Source organism: Panthera uncia, chromosome A2 (genome assembly GCF_023721935.1).
Source record: "Panthera uncia isolate 11264 chromosome A2, Puncia_PCG_1.0, whole genome shotgun sequence".
In the NCBI taxonomy this organism is placed as follows: domain Eukaryota; kingdom Metazoa; phylum Chordata; class Mammalia; order Carnivora; family Felidae; genus Panthera; species Panthera uncia.
This window is the reverse complement of record NC_064816.1, coordinates 49,281,883-49,303,940: the sequence shown is the minus strand read 5'-3', so window position 1 is coordinate 49,303,940 and position 22,058 is coordinate 49,281,883. Positions and strand designations below refer to the sequence as shown.

Sequence of the window (22,058 nt, the reverse complement as noted above, 5' to 3'; positions counted from 1 at the left end):
CACATGACTTCTGTAGCACCTCCACCTTAGAGTTGAGTTCCTGTGGGCTGAAGTCGCGGTATTCCAGATCCGGAGTGGTCGGGCCGTTTGTAGCGAATCTGCGGACACAGACGGTGAGCGCGGGGCTGGGCTTGAGGAGCCCGCCCTTCTCCCTTCCCCCTCTGCCTCCTCCCTCCCTCCCTGCTGGCGCCGCGGCTGCAGTGGGGACCTGGCCTTGGTCTCCGAGAAAGGCGGCGAGGCGGGGCCGGAGCCACGGGGCGGGGCTGGGGGCAGGGCCGGGAGCAAGAAGGACGCTGGCTGGAGCCTAAGGAAGGACTCGGAGTTATGGGTAGAGGTGGGGCGGGTCTGGAAGAGAATAAACCAGTCCAAGGGGCGGAGTTTGCGGGGAGTGGGCGGGGACATCTGTAAAGCGGTCCTCAGTAAGGAGAATAGGGGCTGAACAACGGTGAAAGGGTGGGGCTAAACAGAAGAGTGGGCCTCAGGAAAGAAAGGGCGGGGCTTTATATGGACCTGGAATGTGTTGGGCTGGGGAGAAAGGACAGAACTAGGAAAAAACGACGCGAGACTGAAGTAAAAGGGCGGGGCTTGGAAAAGGTAAAGGGGCGGGGCTAGAGGGAAGGGGCGGGGCCAGGTTAGGGTTACCGGGCGTGGCCAAAGGAAAGGGAAGGAGCTTGGGAAAGGCAGAGGAGCAGGACTGAAGGGAAAGTGTGGGTTTGAAGGCAGGGGCCGAATCTGGGGAGGTGTAGAAGGCTGGTGGGATGTGAAAGGGCTTGTGTATGGTAAACTGGGAACCCCTTAGGGTTGGTAGAAAATGCATCATGGCTATGGGTGGGGGGTTGGAAGACCGTCAAAACAGACAGCTGGTTTTAATATGACTGGGCCACTTAGTAGCCGTATGAACTTAGACATGTTGTTAAGTTCTTCCTACTTTAAATTCCTTATTTATAAAAGGGAGATCGAAAACTATTGTCAGTTCTTGGGGACTTTGGGGAACTTGGGCGCTGGGAGGAGTCCACTTGTTAAGCAGTACTTGCTCTTCAGTTTTGCCATCCAAAGAACAGCATCGAAAGGGTCTTCCAGGGTTTGGGGGCAAAGCCCAAAACAAATGGAAGTTTCTGTTTTAGCAAGCAAACCTTGCATTCAACTCACTATAATGTATGTGTTTTCATGTACGATGTTTTTTGAAAAATATCCTAATACAATTGACACTCCAGGAAGATGTTTGCTGGTGAAGATCTTGGGATCTGGAGTCGAACTGATGAGTTCTCTTCAATAAGTGAACCTCTCTGAGTCTCCATTTCCTGATGTGTAAAATGGAGATAAAGTATAGTGCTTACCTCACAGGATTGTTGTGAGGATTCAATAAGAATATGCTTGTAAATCACCTAGATATGTAGTGAATTCTCAAAATATTAGCTGTTTTTATTATCCTTATTAAAAGATTCAGAATAAATTGATCAAAGCAGAGTTAGAGTCATTGTAAAGCTGACCCTTTTTGAGGTCAGGAACCCCACTGAAAACCTGACAAAAGCTATGGGCCTCTCCTCAAAAAAACATGCACACATACAAAGTTTCACTCATTTTTTAAAATGTGTTATTTTTGAGAGAGAGAGAGAGTGAGAGCAGGTGAGGGATGAACTGAAGCTATTTTTGCTCACTTCTTTTGGTGTGGCCCTAGGACGTGGGTCCCGTAGTCTCCTTCCCCAAGAACCATGAGACAAAGGTGGAGTAAAGATCAGCTTTATTATTGGCATGAAGGCAGGGAGGTGGTGACAATGCCAGGCCCTTCTGTGGGTGAGGGGGCAGAGGGCTCAACCAGCCAGCACTGATCCCCCAAGCTAGACTCACTGAGGTCCAGGGCTCCAAGTGCCTCTGGCTTTCAGCAAAAGCAGTGGGTGGGCAGGCAGGCAGACTGCTAGTTATTGAATAAGTGGGCTCCTCAGGGCTGTTCTGGAGCTGGGGTTGGGCTGGAGTTGGCAGGAGGTGGAGGGCGAGGCTGGATATCCCTGGTGCGCATATAGGACAGCAGCTGCTCTGGGATTTCAGCCAGCACGTCCTTGGCTAGTCGGGCCATACTCAGCACCTGGTTTCCGGACCGGTCAACATAGTCTCGGAAGGGGACGAACTGGGACAGGCACAGACAGTCAGGTGTGGGTAATGGCCAGGGAAGAGAGGAGTGGGAAGGGAAGCAGTAAGGGGGTTTCCTCCTTGACCCCTAACATCTCTTTCCAAATATCACATTAGCTCTTTCCCTCTATCTTGGACAGCTTTCCACATTTACTTTCTCCCCACCTCCTTTTTTTCTCACCTTCTATTTACCATCAGCCTGATCCAGTTTAGCTTCATGCAGTACTGACACTGCTTTTGCTAATGTAATAGTCCCTCTGTTCCCAAATCAGTCCAGTGGGCAATAATTGTCAGTCCTCATCTTGCTTGACTTCTCTTTAGCTTTTCATTACATTTGACCATAATCTTCCTAAACACATTCCACTCTTGGCATACCACACTCTTCTGGATTTTCTTGTTCCTTTCTGGATGCTCCTTTCCCCAACCCCATTCCTCTAGGTCTACCTGATCTCTAAACCTGGTCACGTCTCTCAGTTCTCTTCCGGGGTGATCTCATACACTTCCATGACTTTCAAAACTGTTCTCTGACTCCCAAATTTATACATCCATCCCTGGCCTCTTTGTTAAGGTCCAGAGCCATGTATTTAATTGCCCATATTATTATATCCATTCACTTGTCTTAGATACCTCAAACCCTAAGTGTTCACAACTGAATTCTGGCCCTTTCTGCCAAATCTTTTCCTCCTTCAGGTTTCCCCTTCCCAATCAATGAGACTATCACTGACTTAGTTGCTCAAGCTAGAAAACAGAGTCATCCTTGAAGCCCTCCTCACTCCCCATCACCATTTAATCAAAGCATAAACTCTTGTAAAATTTTCTTAATCTTTTGAACCTGCTTCTTCTCTCCATCCTCACTGCTTCCATTCCTGTCCAGATCCCTATCCTCCCCTCTACTACTTCAGAGACTTCCTTACTAACAGTACCCGCTGCAGTCAACCCTCCATGCAACAGAGATCCCCTTAATGCAAGTCTGACCATCTCAGTCCCCTATGTCAAATCCTCCAAGAACTTTCCAATTTTTTAGAACAAAACTCCAAATCATCACCATGACCAGCAAGGCCTTGGCTCCCTCTTCTTCACACTTACTGGGATCCTGCCACCCTGGCCTCCTGTGTTTTCCATGTTTGGGCTAATTCTGCTGAGCCTCAGGGCCTTTGCATGTGCTGCTCCTCTACCCTCCTTTAGGTTTCAGCTCAAATGTCATTTCCTTATAGAAGCCTTTCCTGACTATCCTACTAAGTCAGTCCCTGTTATAAGCTCTCATAGTGGCATTTGCTGTTCCTCTGGAGCACTTATCATAGTCTAATGAGATATTTAACTGTTGTGATTATTATTGGTTACCTCCACTAGAGGGCATGGGCTTTGGGGATATCCTATACTATGGATCCACAATGGCTATAGCAACCTGCCTATTCCTCAAAAAGAATATGTTCAATGAAGGCAGGAAGGCTGAAAGCGTAACGGGAAGAAAGGTAGGTGAATAAGAAAGCAGTAAGGGAGAGTGGCTGCCAGCTTAGCCTCTCCTTCTCACTGTGCCTTTTGGCTCCATGACTTCCTCTCCCCGGTCAGGTCTACCTGAACGATGTCCCGCTCTGCATAGCGTCCCCTAGAGGACACGCGCACGTCATCACCATCCAGCTCTTCCATTGCTACAGAGAAGACACCTCTCAGCTGATTGCCCTTTCCCACACCAACCCATACTACCCCCTTCCCTGTTAGCTCACTTTGGAGTCATCATGAGAATATTTAATGGTTGTATTAAAGTCCTAACAAATATTAGGCATTGTTATGGAATTGTTATTATGCCTTCCCATGCATTCTATCCTCCCAGGAACCCCAGGAGGGAAATATTCGTATCAACAGCCTCAGTTATAATAAGGAAATATGTACAGAGAAGGTCTGTCACTTGGTCAAGGTCTAACACAAGCATCCATCTTATCTTTTTTTGTGAGGCGGGCCTGGGTGCCCAGATCCTCCCCTATTTTCCCCAGTTCTTGGTCTCACTCATGGACACCCTTCCGTCCTACTCACCTTCAAACATGGCTGGTCCCACACCAACAATAATGATAGACATGGGCAGTGAGGAGGCCTGTGAGGGAAGAGTTGAATGGTTGGGGTGAACAGTCATAATGATGGAGGTGACTGTTGGGGACAATTCTCTGTTCATGTATCATGTTTCTGCACATCTTGCAAGCAGAGGCAGTGATTTCCTTTGTTCAAGATTATCTTTTCAAGGATGTCTGCATATCAAATAGCCTTGAAAGATATAATGTCTTCCTTTGGAGCAAAGGGCAGATTTGTGTACTATTCAATTTATAATAAAGTATCTCACACTGGAACAAAGGGCAGATATGCTTACTGCCCATTATGAAAGATTCAGATACCCTAAACTCAGGGTTTCTATCCTAGAATGTCTTCCATTGTGGGTGCAGCTGTCATTTGGCCCTCTTAATATGATCTTGTGGGAATTGGGACCTAGATTCAGAGCAAATGCTGATAATTGAGCTACTGCTATCACTGAGAATAACAAAGTCCTTTGTCTCTGATCCAGGAGTCTTGTGTCTTCTGCCAGCATCCATGAAACTGGTAGACTAATTTGTTAGCTTGCAAGTAGGATAAAATCTCAACTCCTTCACAGTTATTAACAGTGACCCTCCCTGGCAAGCCCTCCTCCTTAAACTCACACTGACAATGGCCTCCTTGGTCTGCGTCATGTCAGAGATGACCCCGTCAGTGATGATGAGCAGAACGTAGTACTGGGAACCATCAGAGATCTTGGCTGCAGCCCTGGTTGAGAGTCCAAGATCAGAATCCAGCTGAAAGTCCAAAGAGGCCAAGAGAATTCCCTACCCCTAAAATTTCCACAGCCAGTGTGTAAGCAGTGGGTAAGGACTGGGGTTTCTAAAGCCCATGCTCCTTCTCAAGACCTGGATGCCTGCCTGACATCCCTCTAGTAACATTTATGGAGAACTTATTATGGTAGGTACTGTGTTATGATAGGCACCAGAGGTACACAATGAGAAAAAACAAATTCATCCCAGCCCTCTCAAGGGAGGGCATTAATCCCAGAGTCACAGAAATAGGTGTAAAATTACACTTGTGATAAGTACTGTGATGGAAAGGGACATTGCTATGACAGTATCTAGTAGGGGATCCTGACATGGTCCAGGAGGTCAGTGAAAGCTTCTTTAAGGAAACAATGTTTGAGGGTGAAGGAGAGGTTAAGTGAAGGAGGGGGATCATTCCAGGCAGAGGGAACAGCATAGACAAGGGCGCTGTGATGGGACTAAAGGAAGCCCACCCTGTCTGGAGCCCAGAAAGTGAGGAAAGCAGAGTGGACCTTGTGGCTGAGGTGGGGCAGGGGCCAGACTACACAGGGCTTTGACAGCTCATAGAAAGATTTTAGGGCAAGACCAAAGGCTGAAGGCTGCCTTTCTTCCCTTTCTCACTCATTTCTTCTTTCTTCCTTCTCCCCTCTGCTGGCCACCTCCCATTGCCTATACTTCTGGGTCCTTAGCCAGTCTAAAAACTGCTCCAAGCTTCTTTTCCTTCTCTCACCATCAATCTTTGAATCCAAGATTTTTCTATGTGAAAAGGACTTCAGACGTCATTTAGTCCAGTCCACTTATTTTACATATAAGAAGAATGAGACCTTTGGAGAGCACAAAGGTTCTGTGTGGGTTGGAAAGGACCGAATTACACTATCCAATAAGGTAGCCCCTAGCCACATGTGGCCATTGAAATTTAATTAAGTTAAAAAGAATTAAATTTTAGGTTCCTTTTTTACCCAAGCTACATCTCAAATGCTCAATAAAAGAACCCAACTAAACCTAAAGCCCTGAGCTCTTGATTCCTTCACTCTCCATTCCAGGCCTGTTTTTTGGATGCTCCTCCATATACACTGTATATTCTGGTCATAAATACACTGTTCATTGTTTCCTGATCTTGCCCCTTTATGACTCTGGGCTTTTCACATGTGGTTCCTCCTGCCAGGCCTACTCTGTATTCTCTTATAAAAACTCCAACTTGCCAAGCTGAGCAGTCCTCTCCAAAAGTAGATCTCTCAGACTAGGTTATACCCTCCTCTCCCTCTGCCTTCTAGGATACTGTCAACCAAGATGGGCTGTCAGCCCTTCCACATGGGTTTTCACACCCATGAGGGTACCAGCATGTGTAGGGAGAACCCAAGGCTACAGGATACCTAGAACATCCATTCTACTGTATGATCTGGTGCATAAAGCTAGATGACTGTAAGTACACTCATAACACCTTTTTTTGGAGGTGCCTGGGTGGTTCAGTTGGTTAAGTGTCTGACTCTTGATTCCAGCTCAGGTCATGATCTCATAGTTTGTGAGATGGAGCCCCGCATCAGGCTCCATGCTGACAGCGCTCAGAGCCTGCTTGGGATTCTCTCTCCCTCTCTCTCCAGTCCCTCCCCTACTCGTAGGCATGCTTTCCCTCTTGCTCTCTCAAAATAAATAAATAAACACTAAAAAACCCCACCTCCCCCCATCCAAATTAAAGCAAACATGGACACAAGAAGAGAATGTAAAATTTGCATGAATTAAGATAAACATGTTGTCTTCAAAGACATTTTCAGCCAGGTTGCTTTCAGCTGTGCCCCTAAGATTCCCCTGGGGGAAGCAATTGCTTGCCTTTGTCAACAGGCAACTTGCTGGAAAAGTCTGGGAAGCTCTGGCCTATGGAAAGTAATGATTTATTTATATTTCTGTCTCCTGCACCAGGGTGGGAGCTCCTAAGGGCAGAGACTAGATCTGATTCATCTGTGAGTCTCCAGTGTACCAGCAGAGAACTGAGAATACAGCAAATGTCCTTTTAATAGTAATAATGACAATAATAGTAACAGTAATAGCTTACACTTATAGCAGTTATGTGGCAGGCACTAAGCGCTTGACGTATATTAGTTTAGTTAGCCCTCACAACAATCCTATGATATTTCAATTTTTTAAGTGTTTTATTTTATTTTAGAGAGAGAGAGCATGAGTGGGAGAGAGGGGCAGAGGGAGAGAGAGAATCTTAAGCAGGTTCCATGCAGAGCCTGACACAGGGCTCTGTCCCACAACCCTGGGATCATGAACTGAACCAAAATCAAGAGTTGGATGCTCAACTGACTGAGCCACTCAGGTGCCCCCCTACCATGATATTACTATTATTATTCTCATTTTACAATGGAGCAAATAGGCATAGAGAGGTTCAGGGTCTTGCTCAAAGTCATACAGCTAGTGAGTGGTAGAGCAGGTGCACCAAATTAGCTAGTTTGGCTTCACAGCCCACATTCATGCTACATTGACTCTTTATTGAATGTTTATTGAATGAATGAATGAATTAGTGAACTAAGATAATATTTAAAAAATCTGTTTAATAACAACAAAAAATATGCTGAGGCTCCAATATTCAGTGAAAAAAAATCAGTAGTGAAATATTACATGTAATTTTTTAAAGTTTATTTATTTTTTTAGTAATCTCTACACCCAGCCTGAGACTCAAACTCATGGCCCTGAACAAGAGTTGCATGCTCTTCTGACTGAGCCAGTCAGGTTCCCCAACATATAATTTGACTGCATTTATGGATTCATAAGGAAAATCCTGTCAAGAACTACATATACATCCACATTCCCATGGGAAGTATTTTGGATGATTTCTTATTTCATTTCTCCATCCTTGAAATTTTCTATAGCAATGCTACGTTGCTTTCATAATTAAAAGAAACTATTAGGGCGCCTGGGTGGCGCAGTCGGTTAAGCGTCCGACTTCAGCCAGGTCACGATCTCGCGGTCTGTGAGTTCGAGCCCCGCGTCGGGCTCTGGGCTGATGGCTCGGAGCCTGGAGCCTGTTTCCGATTCTGTGTCTCCCTCTCTCTCTGCCCCTCCCCCGTTCATGCTCTGTCTCTCTCTGTCCCAAAAATAAATAAAAAAACGTTGAAAAAAAATTAAAAAAAAAGAAACTATTATCCTCACTATGAATCACATAAACAATCTTTATTAGGGAAATGGGAAGTGTATAGACATAAATATCCCTGAAATCCTTCCCTTTGTATTCTCTCTCTCTTTTTTTTTTTTTTTTTTGGTTAATCTTTTTACTTTCAAGCTTTCTGAGGTACTTTGTTTTAGCTGGGTCTCCTCTATTCAGCATATCATAGAGTTTACTTATTATTTTTTAGCCATTCAGAGAGTCTTTTTCTTTTAAGAGGTGAACTTACCCAATTTTTAAAAAAATGTTTGAGAGAGAGAGAGAGTGTGTGCGAGTGGAGGGAGCGGGAGAGAGAGAAGAGAGAGAGAGAGAATTCCAAGCAGGCTCCATGCTGTCACCACAGAGCCCAAAGCGGGGCTCAGTCTCACAAACCATGAAATCATGACCTGAGCCGAAACCAAGAGTCAGACGCTTAACTGTCTGAGCCACCCAGGTGGCCCCCCAATTTATGTTTAATGGTATATGTTTGGTTTTAGTTCTGTCATTTTATTTTATTTACATTTTAAAAAGTGATTGTGATCTCAGGGTTTTGTTTTTATTCTGAAAATTTGGAGTTACTCTTTTATTTTTAGAAGTTACTTTCCCATTTTTTTTTTTAATTTTTTTTCAACGTTTTTTATTTATTTTTGGGACAGAGAGAGACAGAGCATGAACGGGGGAGGGGCAGAGAGAGAGGGAGACACAGAATCGGAAACAGGCTCCAGGCTCCGAGCCATCAGCCCAGAGCCCGACGCGGGGCTCGAACTCACAGACCGCGAGATCGTGACCTGGCTGAAGTCGGACGCTTAACCGACTGCGCCACCCAGGCGCCCCGCTTTCCCATTTTTTAATCTACCATTTATTGAGCACTTACTATGGGCCAGACACTGTGCTCATAATTCTTACTTTGTTATCTAATTTTAACCTCCCAATATTCCTATCAAGAAGGTGCTATTGTTAGCCATTATTGTGGCCATTTACAGGGAGAAAATGGGGACTTAGGCTAAGCTGCTTAAGGTCACATGGTTAGTGAGTGGTGGAGCCAGGATCACTCCCAGGTCTGATGCCAAAGCTTGTGTCTTAACCATTGTGCTATAGGACCATCTCTCTTTTCCCCAAACTTGAGGGCTGAGTTGTTCCCAGAGAATGGAGTTGGGGTAATTTGTTGACACTGTCTGTGCATCCTCTTTACCGCAGAATAAGGCATTTACCTCTTTATTTTATATATTTTTAAATGTTAATTTATTTATTTTGAGAGAGAGAGCACGCGCGCATGCGTGTGGGGGAGGAGCAGAGAGAAAGGAAGAGAGAGAGAATCCCAAGCAGGCTCTGGGATGTTAGTGCAGAGCCCAATGGGGGGCTCAATCTCATGAACCCATGAGATCACGACCTGAGCCAAAATCGATAGTTGGATGCTTAACTGACTGAGCCACCCGGGAGCCCTAGAATTTACCTCTTTATACTAGAGCCTGGCCAACAGTGAAACTTGTATCCTTTCCCCAAAGCCCAGGTTAAGCCAAGAGTGGTCTTGACTATCCTTGGGAAGTCAGTCCCCTATTTGGGTCCCCTCATTCCCCCCAAACCCACCCAATTCCCTTACCTGGCTACCTGGTTGATGACAGGAGCAAAGTAGGTGGGCCCATAGAGCTGCACTGTGCGCAGGCTCTGGAAGTAGCTCTCCAGCACGCCCTCGATGCCTGCACAGTTGGGGTCCTCATCATTGTTGTTCTGTCAGGGAAGATGCCTTGCTGGGCTGAGCCATGCAGGGTATACCCAGGAGTACTCTGATGCCAGCTCACTCCTTTTTCCGATTACTCTCATGCTCCCCTCCAAACTCCAACCCTGCTCCCCTCCCTTCTCTGACACCCTCTCATGGTTTCCTGGTCCTCTGCGGTACTTGACCCTTAGAAGAAATATGAAGAGAAGAAAATCACCAACATGAGTGGGCCAGAGGCCAGGGCATGGAGTTTAGGCTCTGGTCTATACTATACCAGGGGGAACTGGTGGGAGATCCGTCCTTCTGGAGGCAGCTTGGCTCCAAAGCCATAGGCTGGGAAGAGCTTGTCACTGTCATAGTCCTGGATGATTTCTCCCACTGCCTTGAGGGCCATGGCGTAGGCGCTGAGTTGGTAGGGACTCATGTAGTGCAGGGAGGTGGGCTGCAGAGGATTCCCTGTAGGGACAAAGGACCCCCAGCCTCATGGTCACCTTGATCACTTATGTATTCACCTGTCTGTGTATATATCCAACCACCTATCCATTCACCCACCCCTTGTACTCCCTCGTTATTATGCCCAAATCATCCATATGTTCGTTTATCCATCTGTCCACCTACCAACCCCTCTATCTATCCATCACTTTATCCACTTATCCACACATCCATTCTCCGATCCACCAGATATAAATCCATCTTTCAATCTACCAATCCATCTCTTCTACCTGCCTTTCCATTCTCTTATTCAATATACACCCAAATATCACCCATCCATTCATTCCTATTCATTCCATTCATTCTGTCTTCATATGGATTCATCCACCTGTGCACTCATTCATTGCCCTATCTACTTACCTGTTATTTCTCCAATGTAAACATCTGTCCATTTGTCCACCCGTGTACCCATTCATGCATCCACTTGTCCAACCTATTGTACTCACTCCGTAACCCATCTACCTACTTGGTTTGTTCATCTGTTTGCCCACCCAGTCATTACTCAGCCATTTATCTCTTCATTTCTCCTTACACCCCTATTATCTCCCATCCATTAATGTACTCATCCACTTTTGAGGTATCTCTTCTTTCAACTTTTTTGATTCATTTACCCACTTATTTTCCTGTACCCTCTGCCCTCCCTGCCATTACACTGAATAATCTCCCCCCAAAACTCCTGTCCCAACCTGGTTGGGCTTTGCCTCAAGCCTGGGCTTCCTGGGTAGGTGAACTTTTATCTCCAGGTGAGAATCCAGGCCAATCCCTAATGACTTCCTTAGAATTCCTCCACACCCCATTCTCCCATCCATGCCTCACCATTAGAAGCTGTGAAGTCAATGGCAACTGTGAAGTTCAGCTGTGTCCTGTCGGGGAAGTAGATGGATTGAGAAGTGAGGGATTAATACTTATTATGCCAGGATTTCTCAAACACTAGTGTGCATATGAATAGCCTGAGGATAGTGCTAAAATGCAGATTCTGATCTGGATGGTCTGGGTGGAGCCTGAAATTCTACATTTCTAACAAACTCCCAGGTGATGCAGATGCTGCTGGCCCATGGAGCACATTCTGGGTAGTAGAATTAAATGCCTACTGTGTGATAAATTTATGTAATTTATGTAATTTAACTTAACCCTTACTATAGCCTTGAAGTAGTAATTAATATCTCCATTTTGCATAGGAGAAAAGTGAGGTTCAGAGAAGCAAAGCACTTTACCCAGGTCTGCCTACCACTACTGAACCAAGTGGAATGTCCTCTTTGGTCTGTTTGGGTTTTCCCTCTCTCTTGGCCTCTCCTTCTTGCCTGGCTATGATTTTTATCTGGATCCCAGTCAGGTTACTGGGGTCATCTTCGAAGACCACTGGTCTGGCATCTTCTCAGGGGGCACTGGAAGCTAGGCATGAAAGGCAGCTCCATGAAGAGAACTAAGATGGGCAACACTATGCATTTTGCAGAGCACTTTATAGTTTGCCAAGTGTTTAAAAGTTTATTTCCATGGACCCTAAACATTCATATATTAAAAAACTGAGGCTTAGAATTGGGAGTAACTCAATGCTGAACAGAACTTGGCCTGTGACTCACCCTCCCTTGATGTAATCAACAAAAGTGAATTCAGAGTCCACAGAGAAGGAGAGCAGCGTCACCTGTGGGACAGAGAGGCAGCCCTGCCACTTTGGAGTGGGCAGTTGGGTAGCAGAAGGCAGAGAGGCACATGATTCCACCTCCTGCCCCACACCCCCCACCCTGTCCAATTTCTAAAATGGCAAAAAAGAGGAAGCTGTCAGAAATAGATTTGGATTTACAAAAATGTATTAAATTGGGAAATACAACTTAAGTTTAAAAAAAAATTCTGCAACAGTAAAGTTCAAACAATTTTTCTCAAGTGAGAAACCAAAAGATAAGCTTAAGTGGTGCTATCTTGTGCCCAACATTACTATATTCAAGTAATCTGTGCCCACAGCCCTCCTGTACCCCCAACATTTGTCTGTGGGAATGGAAGCAGAAGGATCTAGGGAGGGCTAGAGCTTTAGGGAGCACTCACAGTTCCTGAGTTGACATATTTCTTCTTCTTACATTTCTTCCGAGGGTTAAGTACCTGAGTGAAAAAGATAACAGTGATGGTGGGAAATAGAGAAAGAGAGCTGTAGACTGAGAACACTGGGATGGAGGGACTGGGAAACCTGGACAAGGCTGGAGTTCTCACCTCATACACTGTGAACTGGTTCTGGGCCTTGCTCAGCTCCCGGTAGCTGGTGGTGAACTCACCAATGAAGTCATGGCTGCAGGGAGGCCAGGGGTGGGTGAGCAATGGCTACTGTTGGCTTGGAGCCAGCTCTGAAAGTAGTCTTTTGTTCCCACTATCCCCTCTCTACTTGAGCTGCAGGGCACTGGGGTTGGGGCCATAAGAGAGGCCAAGTTAAGGGGAAAGAGGGAAGAGGTGTACTCAAGGTCTTGGCATCTATTATTACCACTCACGTCTCACAAGGCCACTTTGGGTTCCTGGTGAATGTACTATGTATTATAGGAAGGTCTTTGAATTAACTACAGGAGAAGACAGTACTATGTGGGGCAGTTCTACCTTCCATCCCGGTCCCAGTCATACACATCAATCTTCACTGTTCTGAAATGCAGGAGATAAATATAGGTTAGGTGTGTACAATAAATCCTAGATGCACCCCCACTTACTTAACCATAAACAAATCATCCTCCAATATGCCCATCTGTTTTTCCTTCAGCTATCCTCCCATTAGTCCATCCATCCTATTTATTCATTCATCAGCCCATGCACATACCCAGCTATCTACTGCCACTGCCACTGTTTCTTTTACTGCTATTTGTACTGCTATTTCTATTTTTTTAATGTTGATTAGTTTTGAGAGAGAGAGAGAGAGAAAGAGAGCACTAGTGGGAGAGGGGCAGAGAGAGAGGGAGACAGAGGATCCAAAAAGCTGGCTTTGTGATGACAGCAGAGAGCCCGACATGGGGCCTGCACTCATGAGCTATGAGATCATGACCTGAGCCGAGGTTGGATGCTTAACTGACTGAGCCACCCAGGCACCCTTGGTGTTACTCTTCTTTACTATTTGTTGAGTGTTACTATATTCTAGGCATTGTTATCAGTACTTTCATTGATTGTCTCATTTAATTTAACAACCATCCTATAAAGTACTATTATTCTTATTTTTAGATAAGAGGTACAAAAGACAAAAACTCGACTAAGGACCATAACTAGTAAGTGATTAAGCTGAAACTTAAAACTCAAACATCTTAAAACAAAAAAACAAAAAAACCCTCAAACATCTTGGTTCCAAACACTTTGTTCCTAACTACTATGCCTGAGTCCTCCTGTGTGTCCATATATCTGTTACAGTACAGACAACCATCTATCTATCCATCTAGACATCCACTTACCCATTCATTTGCCAATCTAATTACCTATTAACACCTATCTTTATCTACCCATATAACTATACATCCAGGCTTTCACTGACTTACTGATGTATGCAAGCATCCATCTGTCTGTCCATTCATATATCTAACTAAACACCCAACCATCTGATGTCTGTCCATCTGATCATCCATTCATCTATATAGCCATACATTTATGTACCCATCCATCCTTCCACCCACCCACTTACTTGTGTTCATACTGTCCATTTATTAGCTCATATGGTCAGCCTATCCACCTACTTATTAATCAGACAATTCATCCTATGATCCTTCCATCCATCTACCATCCATTCATCAATCCACCTTTCACTGTTTGTTCTCCTGCTTTTTCAATCATCCCTCTGCCTCTCTAGTCATGTAACAATCTCTCATATCCCATCCATCTACTCATTCATCCTTAATCCATCCATCATCTGTCCATCCACTGATCTGCCCATCATTCCACTTATCCATTTATCTGTTATCCACTCATTCATCTCCCACTATACTGACACACCAAGCCTCTTACACACCCATCCATATACCCATCCATCCATTCACCAGCTTACCCATCCATCCAACCATCCATCCATGTATCTGGTTTTTCATTTGTTCATTTGTCCTTTCATCTACCCATCCACCCATCCATCCTCCTGTCCATCTATGTGGCCATCCATTTGCTTCCCCATTTACCTATCTCCATGCCCCAAACTCTGTCTTGCCAAACAGGATCCTCCAAAACTATTGTTACTTCTGCCATCATTCTGGGGCCAGGAACCCCATTCTCATACCCTTGTTCCCTTAATCCTTAGCTTACGCTGAAGCAGACCTGTCATAGTCTCCATTGCACAGTGCCCGCACAGGGATGCTGAAGGGTTGCCACACAGGATTCAGTGTGTTTTTCACAACCTCCGTCTTGTGGCAGATGGTGAACCTGGAGAGGAGCAAGAGGACTGGAGCCTGCATTGGGGGTAGGACTGAGCCCAGAGATAGGTCCTCATACTCTTGGAGATCCCTGGGATTTCCCCACTTGTTAAACACATTTTGTCCTCTGCCTTGAGTGAATTCTGGGCTCAGGACCCAGTGGAATCTAAGATGCCCCACATCTAGCCTAAGAGCCATAATGGGCCCATGGCCACAGCTGGGGAGGGGTAGGTGCCACTGGAGAAAGCATTGACTCACGTGCCATCCTCATTGCTCCTATAGAACACAAGGAAGGGATCTGATTTCCCAAAGAAATCCTTCTTGTCCAGCTTGTTTGCACACAGCTGCATGGTGGCAATGTCCTAGGGATGAAGTTTGGCTTGTTGACATCCAAATTGTTCATAGCTTCAAACAGTCCACTAAAGGGGGTTTGGGAGAGAAGGGAGCCTTGTGGGTCTAGCATATGGCCCTTACTGACCCGACAATTGCTAAGCTCCTCTGCAGTCAGCAATATGGTCCCACACTTCTTGCCTGGTACACCCCTGGAAGCAGAAAAGTCCTCTTTGTGAGGGGAGGGAGAGTAGGCAATGAAGATTGGGGAAACCAATCTGGGAGTGAGTGGGCCAGGGATTCAATATGCAATTTACTGACAGTCCTCTAAATGTATCCCCTTCTGTCCTGGGTTTTTCCTGGTGGGGAAGGCCCTGCCTTTGATTGGGAAGAGGGTCTAAAGTCTGTAAGGAAGGGGCTGCTGTGGCCTAGGTGGACATGTTATAATGGTAGCTTAGGAAAGACATAGGATTTGGAATCCTGAGTAGGTTATTTCCCCTTTTTTGGTCCTAGTTCCCTCTGCTATGAAATGGGAATAATTCCCACCTCTCAGGGCTATGAAAAGATCTGAATGAGTACATGGAAGGACAAGCAATTGGGAGGCTTTATTGATATTGAAGGTGGTGATACTTCTCAAAGCAGACCTTGGTATCTACCATATGCCAGGCACTGTGCTAGGTATGAATTGGCCGGATGGTACTCTCCAGTTCTGGTAGACTCTGCCCTCAGAGAGCTGCCAGTGGAATGTCAAAGCTGACAGGCAAGTAGAGTGTGATGTAGCAGTCCTGAATGAGGGAGAGGAATTTCTATCCAGACCTGGGCAAAGGGCTGTTCTGTTAGATCAAAGATGGTGTGATTTCTGAAGAGTGAAATAAATGTGAAGAGTGAAATAAAAAAGACAAGGGCAGCCTTATCCTCTCCTGACCCAAGAAGGGATCCTTCCATGCGTCCTGGGCACATACCAGGACACACCCATCCCCGATTTGCCTTGGGTATCCAAGTGATCAGGGGCCTTGCTGATATGGGCCTGTGAACCCTAATTCCCCAAAGGGATCCAAAGTATGGCAGAGAGAAATCTAGGTCAGGAGTGTCCTGGGTGTAAGTCCTGACTCCAACTTGCTATGTGATTTTCATCGTTTTTAACATGAATGTTGAACCATTTGTTTGGCTCTTTCGATCTTTGACTCTTTGTGCTTTAAAAAGACAGAGTGTGAGGAATACAGGGACTCTTCACCTACACATCCAGGACCAAGTCTCTGATCCTCAGCTTTCTCTCTGTTCTTTGCTTCCTTAATGTTTTCCCTCATCCCCTTGACCCAATGTGAATTCCAGTCAGTGATTATAATAATCACTCCCCTGCATTCTACCCCTTATCCATTGCTCTTCTGTCACTTCAATATACTTATTTGGCAGAACCACAGCCCTAGTTAAATACAATTCTCTGCCTAAGCCATACTGCACCCGTGCAACTAAATGTGGCCAGAGGAAAACACAAATCTTGCTAACTGATCTCATTTCTTCTTTTACATTTTATTTATTTATTTATTTTAAGTAATCTCTCCACCCAACATGGGGTTTGAACTCATGACCCTGAGATCAAGGGTCACGTGCTCTACTGAGCCAGCCAGGTGTCCCTAACTGGTCTCATTTTTAAAGCATGACCACAAACCTCAAGAGGGTCCTTAATCATACTTCACTCTCCAGTTCTGCTAGATGGCAGTTTCACTCCTCTTCTCTCCTCAAACCTGGAAAGCCTCCTCCTCCCCCATCCTCACTCAGCCCATGACCTTGTTTCCCACTTCACTGACAAGACTAAAGCAACCAGATGAGAATGTCCACGGACCTCCCACCACACCTACCTTGCCTCCAGTATCTTCACCCACGCAACTGTTGCTATAAATGACTATCCATGTGCCTATTTATCCCTCCACTGTGTGCTACATTCCACACACTCTTGCCGGTGCATGGACAGCATTCCAGTAATTCTCTCCTTTTTAAATTATGTCTATTTTTCAGTTTCTATTGGATCCTTCCCATTAACATACAAATGTAGTATAATTTTTCTCATGTTAAAAAATGCAAACCTATTCTGACCTCACTTCCTTTGCTAACCACTCCTCCTTTTCTCTTCTCTTTGCAGCAAAACCTCTTAAAAGATTCCTTGACTCTCATTCCTGTCTTCCATTCTCTTTTAAACCTCTCCAACTAGGCTGTCACCCCCACCTCTTCCTTCAGAACTTCTGATCTGGAGCAGCATTTAACATGGCTTGTCACTCTCTCCTCAATACACACCTTCACGTTGCCTCCAGGATAATACCCCCTTCTCTTGGTCCTCCTCTTACTTCCTTAATGCTCCTTCTTAGTCTTCTTTTTTAACCATCTCATTTATGGCAACTCCATCCTTCTAGGTGTTCAGGCCAAAGGCCTTGGTGTCATCCTTGACTCCCCTTTTCCTCTCACATCCATATTCAATCTGTCAGGAATCATGATGGCTCCCCTTTCAAGTTGTATCCAGAATCTGACCACTTCCCTCCTTCACTGCTACCTTCCTGGATTACTGTAATAGTCTTCCAATAGGAGCCCTGCTACTACCTTTGTCCACCCAAGGTTTATTCTCAATCCAGCACCAGCTTCATTCTTTGAAAACATGGTCAGATCATGTCGCTTCTCTCCTCAGAGCCTTCCACTAACTCCCAACTCAGAATAAAAGCTAGTCTTTACAGTGGCTACAAGGCCCTAAACTATTAACTTTCCAATCTCACCTCCTCTTCCTCCTTGCTCACTTGGCTACCGCCACACTGGCCTCCTTACTGCTCTCTGAACATATCAGGCTTTTGCACTGGCAGCTTCCTCTGCTTTCCACCTCCAGATATCTGCATGGCTCACTTCCTTACTTCCTCCTGGTCATTGCTCTGAAGTTACCCCTCCATAAAGCCTACTCAAGTGCTCTGTTGAATATTGCAAGTCCCACCCACCCAGCATTTCCGATCCTCCTAATTCTGCTCTACTTTGCCTTTTTTCCATAGCACTTAAGGTCTTCTAATATATAATTTACTTATTTATTATGTCTATTTTATACAGTTTCTTCCCCTCTTCTATAATATAAGCTTCTTGAGGGTAGGAACCTTTGTTTTGTTCATTATTACAACCCAAGCCCCTTGAACAGTGGCTGACATAGAGTATATGCCCAGTAGTATTTATGGAATGGATAAGTTCCTGGTGCCTAGCACAGGGTGTGGCATACAAAACATGCTAATAAATACTTAGTAAGTGAATGTAATGGAAATTCCAGGGGACTTGATTTAGTGAGGGGAAGCTTCCTGGAGGAAAAGAGCTTGGAAGTGGACCTGAAAGGTAGAATCAGACTTAGAAAAAGTGAGGAGAGAGGGACAGAGTGAGGGGGAGAGAGAGAGAGAGAGAGAGAGAGAGAGAGAGAGGTTGAGAACAAGACATGTCTTGCCTGAGACTGACTTGAACAAAGCCCTGGGTGGAGATTGGTCTTTCCTGGGTGGGGGTGGGGTGGGGGAGTGGGGGAGGAGGTGATGGGGAACCACTGAAAGCTCCCAACCAGGGAGAATTCCAGCCTCCACTGCTATTGGGTCAGCAGCATCTTTGGGAGGAAAATTTGGAGGCACCCACCCTTCCCCAGCACCCCTTCTGGTTCAGCTCACGTGAGGGGTCGCTCTACACGGCTGCCCTGGCCTCCGATCACCTCTCCCAGAGCCAGGAACGCTTGTCCAAGGAAATCCTGCACCAGGACATGGAGTCAAGAAGGCCGGGAGGGGCCGGGGTTGCAGAGTCCCAGCCCAGCCCTGGTGATACTGCTGCTTGGACGAGGGTGTTCCAAGGTGGCAGAATGCTAGAAGTATTGTCCTGTCTGTGCTTTAAAGGAGGAATCCCCAGGCCAGCTTTGCTGCTTGGTCCTGCTGCCAGTTTAAACTGCTCTCCACAATGCCATCCCACACTTCACCTTCCATTCCACACCCCCGCCCCATCCCACAGCCAGCCCCGTTCAGCCTCACCTTCTGTATGTCCGAGAGGTGGCGGAGAAGGAAGAGGAACAGTGAGTAAAAGGCACAGGCGGGACACCATGAGGCAGGAGCAGGAAAGGAGGGCCAGGAGGGTGGGTTTGGGGCCAAGAGGGTAGAGTTGGGGTTGAGGGATAGGAGAATTCTAAGGAGGGTCATTTAACACACTGAGTGCCTCCTGTGTGCCTGGCCTGGCCACCAGGGGATGCTCTGCTCGCTCACCGTTTTGGAGATGTTGGTTTTGGAGTCAACATTGTACCTGGGAAGAGAGTGCAACCAGCATAAGGCGGGGCTGGTGGGAGAGAGCTGGAAAAAGGGGTCAGGTTTTGAATACTGGTTAAAATTTTGGGTGGAAGGAGGGAGTGACCTTGCATCCGAATTCAGTCTGGATCTCCTTTAGGGCATCACGGTCACAGAATCAGGCCTGGGGCAAGGCCAAGACTGGGACCTGGTGGGGGTGGAGTCATATCACCGGCCGGCCGGAGGGGCCTAGATGGAGCCTGAGCTAAATTAGGGAGCAAAGCTTTGGGCCCAACCGGATCTGGGGAATGGATTTGACCTAAGGGCAGAACCAAGCTAGACCTGGGGACTGAGCTAAAACTAAGGTAGAGGCCTTCAGAGTGGGATCCAATGGCCTGGTGGAGGAACCAGGCCGGGAGTCTGGCCGGGGAGGGGTCTGCCAGAATTTCTCCTGGATCCAGGCTGGGGAGCGGTCCAACCCCGGAATCTGGGCAGGGCTTACACATCAAAGCGCAGATTTTGTTTTTCCTCAAAGAAGTAGTCGAGGACGAATTTGCGCACGAAGTCTGGGTTTAACGTGTTGTCGATCACCTCTGTCCGTCCGAACTGAATAGAAGGTGGAGGGAGAGTCAGCATGGCTCCTGCAAGGGGGCAGGTGATTCCCCGGGGGCTGCTCTTGGCTGGGAGAGGGCTCTAGGACTCACCTCTCGCCATTCCTGGCTCGCCCGGCTCTGCGTGTAAAGCACCACCACTGCAGGCAAGGGTGGAGGTGGGGAGGGATGTCAGATTGGCTTGAACCCCTCCCCGCCCCTCAGTCGCGCCCAGACCCCAGTTCCCCCTCCCGTCCCTGGCGCCTCCTACTGGGATCGGACTTGGAGAAGGTGTCGAGGTCCAGCAGATTCCTAGAGAAAGAGAGACGGAAAGAGGGTGGGTCATATTGGAGCCCAGTGCCTGGACTCTGCCCCGGTTGGACTCTGCCCTCAGTTCGGAACCCCGGGGAGGCATGGGGCTCAAATCGCATCTCCCTCCCTCATTACTAGTGGGTGGGGATGTGAGGGGGAAGGGAGGCCCCCCCTTGTCAGCACCCTGGACAGCACCGGAAATATCTGCTCAAGACCCGTGGTGTATGCATCCACACTGTCTTAAAGGGCCCAGGAAAGAGGGTCAGACCCAGAACTTTGTCCTCCTGAGGCCCAGATCCTACTGGATCCCTGTGACTCGTCCCTTGAACCCGGAGGCTGAACCCTCTTTTGCGGGTGGAGCTGTCTAAAGAAACCCCCTTCCCGAACCTGCCAGCGACTCCCCTAAGTCTGAATCAGATTTTCCGGCCCTGAAATCTTCTTTCCCCCGGGGTCTAGCTCTTGTTGGCGCCGAGCCCCACAGCCGATTGGGGCAGGGATAGTGCCTACGCCCTCCCCAGCGTGGCCGCTCACCGGCAGGACACGGTAATTTCAATCTTGGTGGCCGGGACGCTGCGCTCAGAGGCTCCGCTGAGAGACATGGCTGGTCGAGTGGCTGGAACCGCGGGAAGCTGTAAGACAGGGGCCGCCGGGGCTAGGTGCGGCGGCAGCGGCGGGGCCGGCCCCTGTGCCGCCGCGGCGGCGGCGGCGGCTGCACTCTTTCCAGCCCTGCTTGCGCTCCCGCCTGTCGCGCCTTGACTGTGGCCGCCGGCGGCAGTGACTCCAGATGGCTACATAGCCCCGCCCGGCCTTGCGGGTGGCCCCCGCCCCATTGGAGCAGCCTCGAGCCTGCCGGGAACCTAACCCCGACCCCAAGTCCAGCCCATACCTTGGGAGTCCCTCCCAGCGCATTTCTCCCTGGCGAAACCCAAAAACCCTTTGAGAGCTGTCCGCGGTGCTGAATGGTTTGGGGCACCTGGTGGGCGTTGGGGACGTTTCCTCTTCCTGAACTGCTCCCTGAACAATCTGCTTCTCCCCCTTCCCACTTCCGCCCTGCTTTGGTCTCCGGATAGGAGGACGGTACATTTGTTCTTACTAGCTGTGTGACCTTGGGCAAGTTACTCAACGTCTCTGTGGCCCAGTCTCATTACAATAGTACCTACTTGGTGTGATGTAAAATTTTGAGATAATCCTTAGCTCAGGGGATTGTACACAGTAAGTATTCAAAATATGTCCACTGCTATTATTTCCCTCCTCTGGGCAGTCACACTGATGACCTCTTTTGTGTGAAGAGACAGAGCTCAGTAAATGGCTGTTAGAGCCCTGTGAAAAGCCCTTTGCCCATGTCTTTGAACCCTAACTTCATGGTATTAGAGATGCAGACATACTGTGGGGATGCAATCTACTCTATCTAGGTCACACTGCAGATGAGAGTGGTAGTCAGCCAGGTCCATTCTCCCCACATCAATTACTGTCTCCAAAGCCCCAGAAGCCAGTCCCTCCACCAGTCAGGGCTCCGTAAGGCAGGGGCTGCTAGTCACCTGTAACAGGACTGTGCTGCCTGCAGAACTTGTTAAAAATGAAAGATCCTCCACCCCTACCCATTCCTAGCTAATTGAAGATCTCAGCAACCCCGTCTAAATTCCTCTAGTACTTGGGGAATCTGTGTGAATAGGCTTCCTACATGACTAGGGTCCATTGATGTCTGAGAATCACTGCTCCCACTTTAACCACCTGTGACTACATGTCCTCATCTGAGATTTTCATGGGTCAGGAGTTAAAAGGTACAACCCTGTCTTCAGTTGTCTTTCTGCTTTACCTGCCCCCACCCCAATCCCTTCCTGCACAAGGAAGAACAGTTAAGAACCTTCCAAATAACCCTACAAAGACAGCAATCAAACGA

At 47.2% G+C, this 22,058-nt stretch overlaps 1 protein-coding gene across 1 annotated transcript; it reads right to left on the bottom strand.

Annotated features, from left to right (window-relative positions):
- Nucleotides 1–1,724: 1,724 nt before the first annotated feature.
- CPNE9 (copine family member 9) lies at nucleotides 1,725–21,985 on the bottom strand. The gene is made up of 21 exons (XM_049640960.1): nucleotides 20,690–21,985; nucleotides 20,118–20,158; nucleotides 19,961–20,007; nucleotides 19,759–19,862; nucleotides 19,239–19,275; nucleotides 19,011–19,013; nucleotides 18,660–18,736; nucleotides 15,137–15,200; nucleotides 14,917–15,020; nucleotides 14,564–14,668; nucleotides 12,884–12,925; nucleotides 12,509–12,584; nucleotides 12,347–12,400; nucleotides 11,887–11,948; nucleotides 11,123–11,169; nucleotides 10,089–10,270; nucleotides 9,698–9,825; nucleotides 4,812–4,914; nucleotides 4,159–4,216; nucleotides 3,703–3,776; nucleotides 1,725–2,125 (listed from the first exon to the last, which is right to left on the bottom strand). Exons 1-21 carry the CDS (start codon nucleotides 20,755–20,757, stop codon nucleotides 1,940–1,942), a joined length of 1,662 nt encoding a protein of 553 aa, XP_049496917.1. The 5' UTR covers nucleotides 20,758–21,985; the 3' UTR covers nucleotides 1,725–1,939.
- Nucleotides 21,986–22,058: the final 73 nt, after the last annotated feature.

Excerpts from the sequence above, each read along its gene's own strand:
- CPNE9 (XM_049640960.1), bottom strand. The coding sequence starts at position 20,757 with ATGTCTCTCAGCGGAGCCTCTGAGCGCAGCGTCCCGGCCACCAAGATT. Across the intron at positions 12,585-12,883 it reads GACTGGGACCGGGATGGAAG|CCATGACTTCATTGGTGAGT; the intron begins GTAGAACTGCCC and ends GCCTCCCTGCAG. Across the intron at positions 4,915-9,697 it reads GTCATCAACCAGGTAGCCAG|GGCTGCAGCCAAGATCTCTG; the intron begins GTAAGGGAATTG and ends ACTCTCAACCAG.